At 46.3% G+C, this 4,159-nt stretch overlaps 2 protein-coding genes across 2 annotated transcripts in view; both read left to right on the top strand.

The window, feature by feature from the left end:
- Positions 1-463: 463 nt before the first annotated feature.
- On the top strand, positions 464-1,218 carry LOC123501667. Its single transcript, XM_045250630.1, has one exon. The coding sequence runs from the start codon at positions 741-743 to the stop codon at positions 1,215-1,217; it is 477 nt and encodes a 158-aa protein (XP_045106565.1). The 5' UTR covers positions 464-740; the 3' UTR covers position 1,218.
- LOC123501668 (oplophorus-luciferin 2-monooxygenase non-catalytic subunit-like) overlaps positions 1,218-4,159 on the top strand; it is a 3,689-nt gene continuing 747 nt past the window's right edge. Inside the window, exons 1-3 of the mRNA XM_045250631.1 lie at positions 1,218-1,372; positions 1,586-1,750; positions 3,882-3,989. Coding sequence (XP_045106566.1) covers positions 1,636-1,750; positions 3,882-3,989 — 223 coding nt within the window. The 5' untranslated portion in view covers positions 1,218-1,372; positions 1,586-1,635. The remainder of the gene's footprint in view (positions 1,373-1,585; positions 1,751-3,881; positions 3,990-4,159) is intronic.

The raw sequence follows: 4,159 nt of genomic DNA, 5'->3' as shown, positions 1-4,159 counted from the left end.
CATGGTGGTTCTCATTCTTCCTCGTACCTTTACTTTTCCTCCTCCTCCTCCTCTTCTTCCTCACTCTCTTTCTCCTCTTCCTCCTCCTTCTTTTCCATCCATCTCCTCTCTCCTTCACCCTCAGTCGTTTTCATTATCTTCATTATATATTTCAGAAAGTCATTAATCTTTTCCTAATAACACTTTCTCACTAAAAATATGTTAACGCTATTTTTTTTCGCAACACACACACACACACACACACACACACACACACACACACACACACACACACCTGGATTCTCTCTTCTCTGCTTTCAAAGATATAAACGATCAATCACATTTTCCTTATCACCACACAGACTTGTTATCTGTTTAGTTTAGGTGGCGGGAGTTGGATTGGGTTGGGTTGGTTGGGTTGGCTTAGGTTCAGGTGGTGTTCTCCAGAGTGCATGTGCCCGTGTCCACCTTTGCTCCCAGCGTGACAATGCAGGTGTGGTGCGGTGTGTTACCTGTGCGCCGCGTGCCAGGTAGTACACGCACACCTGCATCTGAGGGAGGGAGTGCGCGTGTCACGTACTCAAGCAGGTGTCACTAAGTACAAGTTTCAAACACACACACACACACACACACACACACACACACACACACACACACACACACACAAGCACACACGCACACCACCTGTACATTTCCCACGTCAATTACCGGACAGTGCACACCACCCTTGTCACCACCACTCCACCACCACAACCGCCACTATGAACACCTCTGTACCACTCCTGCTGTGCCTACTCCTCTCCACCACCCACGGGGAGAAAGAGAAGGACCCTCTACAAACCTCACTGACGATAAAGGAACCCTCGTGTCCTGAACCCCTGGACATCCTGCCGTGTGTGTGCGATGTGGCTCATATGAGACTGGATTGCTCAAATGTGGAGGATGAGGCGCAGCTCCGTCAGGTATTCACAGCCTACTTCCCCAGCACGGCCTTCTCCGAGTTCTTCATGAGCAACAACATGGGCGTGAGGGTGCTGGAGGACGGTGTGTTTGGGAAAGTTAGTTTCCATACCATCATGGTGCTAAATTCTGCACTGGAGATTGTGAGGATGATGCGCTCACCCGTAGCCTTCATACACTCACTGTCATTGAGTTTTTCACCAACTCGCTCGCTGTCTTCCCCTTCCACAGACTGCAGGAGTTCACTTCGCTGCGCAGTATGTATTTTCGGAGTGTGAGTTCCATTCTCTCCCGCCTCTCTCTTCTACGTCTCTCAAGGTAATCGATCTTTCCTCAAACTCCATCTCGCACCTCTCGCCTGATGTCTTCAGTAACCTCACCGCTGTCCACTCCATTAGCCTGCATGCGAACCACCTGACGGAGATCACGCAGGGTAAGTGGTATAAGCGGTCACGTTCTACACACACATCCGAGAAAACCTTCCGTGGTTTTACAAGTTTTCGTTGTTTTTTTTCCTTTATGACAACGACAAATTTAACGTTAATGGTTTGACAATTGAATGAACATGCTCTTAATAACAAAAATGGAGGGATAATTGATCGTTATAATTTCTCAATCTCTCTCTCTCTCTCTCTCTCTCTGGCAGGCACCTTCACCAACATCCCGCGTCTCTCTGCGCTCTATCTCTCCGGAAACATGATCAGCTCCTTGTCTCGCCTCACCTTCGCCTTGACTGCCATGCAGGACATCCCCGCCTATCTGACCTTCTACGACAACAACATTGACTCCGTGGAGGTGGACACCTTCAAGGGTGAGCCTGGCGAGGACTGACTGACCTCACCTGACCTATCTCACTGAACATACTGACTTGACCTAATGTAACTCACTAACTGACCTAATCTAACAATCTAACCTAACTTAACTTAATCTAACTTAACTAACTTAATTTCCGACTTGGTTTAACCTAATCCAACTTGACCTAACTTAACCTAACCTAACCTGACTTAACCTAACCTTAAGGGTGCGTTTACACCAAGCGAATCGAATTGATTCAATCCAGAAAGAATAATTTGAATTGAGTAATTTTGAATCTGCATAGTTCCAACCAACTGAGTCTCAACACGTCTGATTCACATCATTCAGATGATTCAGTACCAAGGCAGCCTTCGGGAAGTATGGACGTATTACCTTTTCCAGAAGCAGTAGTGTTACACTGGCTGAGGAGCGTTGGCGTAGGCGTCGGTAACGAATATGGTTGCACGCAATTAATTCTGCACCGCGTAGTGTAGTGGTTAGCACGCTCGACTCACAATCGAGAGGACCGGGTTCGAGTCCCGGTAAGCGGCGAGGCAAATGGGCAAGCCTCTTAATGTGTGGCCCCTGTTTACCTAGCAGTAAATAGGTACGGGATGTAACTCGAGGGGTTGTGGCCTTGCTTTCCCGGTGTGTGTTGTGTGTTGATGTGGTCTCAGTCCTACCCGAAGATCGGTTTATGAGCTCAGAGCTCGCTCTGTAACGGGGAAGACTGGCTGGGTGACCAGCAGGCGACCGAGGTGAGGTGAATTCTAGAAGACTTGAATTTGAGAGCTTAAGACATTAATTGTTCCCAGATTTGGTCAATAATCCGGAGAGGTTTTAGGAATTCTTTTGGAAAACCACAGAATCATTTAAGATGTTGGTGGAGCCTGTCACCAACAAGAAGTACTAGGCCTAAAACAGAAGCCATATCAGTTCGTGACACTCTGAGGGAATACTTTGTCTCGCCAGCAGGAGCTGTCGAGTGGCAGGACAGAATGATCCGCTGGTACATACCCTACATTTATAGCGGAAGAAAAGGACACACCACTTGATACCATATTATCACATTCACTCTTTATTCAGGCTTAACTTTATACGGAAGATATTAAAACAATTACAGCAATGTTAATTCTATTATTTTGTCATATTAACTTTTTTACTTTGTGACGTGCCATACCGTAGTATTTAGTGAACGAAATCAGAGGCAGAGGGGGTAACTTAAGGAAGTTTACAACCTCTGCCCGACTCTGGCTGGTGCCTGACTGACTGGCGATTACGTTGTACCAAGCATTGCAAAGGTAGACGATCCAGCCCACAGTGGCCAAACGAAAATAAAGCCATGTCCATAACGCTTTTTGTTGTCACTGGTTTTTAAAATATGCAGAACAATATTGTCTAGTAATTCGTAAGCTGCAGCAGATCCCTCTAGCTGTGGTTCAGTACAATGCATGTACAGGATTCCGGCGCACAGGATCACTGGGATCATATATAGCGCGTTATTGTCTTACCAAATTGATTAGGACGTCCACTAGCATGGTGCTAACTCCTCGGCTGAATCGCCTTGACTGATGAAAAAATGGGTCCAAACCAATCATTGATGGTGAATCGCCATGAATCGCCATGATTTGAATTGATTCGATTCGCTTGGTGTAAACGGTTACATTGAAACTAATGTTGCGAATCAACACGATTCAGGAACGTTGTTGATTCTTCATAAATTGAATCGATTCTATTCGCTTGGTGTAAACGCACCTTAACTCACTCAGTTCACTATAAAAACTTGTAAGTGACGTGACAAAAGGAGTGATTGGACAACTTAACCCTTTCCGTCACTTCTACTCTAATCTTCCCCTCACTAAAGTCACCTGAAAGTTTTCCCAGGTGAAGTAAAAAGTCACATGTACACGCGCTTTGTGGTCCAAGGGGTCCCCAACCACACAGGCTTGAATTCTGGCCATGGTCAGAGTGTAGGAAGGGCTTCCTTACTCGGGGTAACGGTTCCATGGTGGGTGGGCTTTCAGATAAATGGTACCCAAAAATATTTCCTTCAGCCCATAGATTCCCGTAAAAAGCCCACAGTGTATAAAAAACAGGTGAATATTCCTCAGGTGTGTGACAGTTTGACTCCTTCCTCCCTCCCTCAGGTGTGCAAGCACCTTCCCACATTGCTATGGATGGCAACGACCTGACCACGCTGCAGGAGGCGGTGTGGCAGCCCGTGCTGGCGAGGGGCGTCACGGTGGGGCTTGAAGGTCAGGGCGAGGTCAAGCTCAGGTCATATTAGGTTGACGATGTTCACTTGAAAGATTTTAATGTTTGATATTTCTTTTTTTTTCTATTGATTTAATTCATGTTTTATCTCAAACAAACCTTCACTAACGTTTCCTCAAATTGCACACACGTCTCTCTCTCTCTCTCTCTC

This window comes from Portunus trituberculatus, chromosome 9 (genome assembly GCF_017591435.1).
Source record: "Portunus trituberculatus isolate SZX2019 chromosome 9, ASM1759143v1, whole genome shotgun sequence".
NCBI classification, from domain to species: Eukaryota; Metazoa; Arthropoda; class Malacostraca; order Decapoda; family Portunidae; genus Portunus; species Portunus trituberculatus.
This window is presented reverse-complemented; position numbering and strand designations above follow the sequence as displayed.

What these genes read in the sequence shown, in the direction of transcription:
- LOC123501667 (XM_045250630.1), top strand. Translation starts at nt 741, where the DNA reads ATGAACACCTCTGTACCACTCCTGCTGTGCCTACTCCTCTCCACCACC.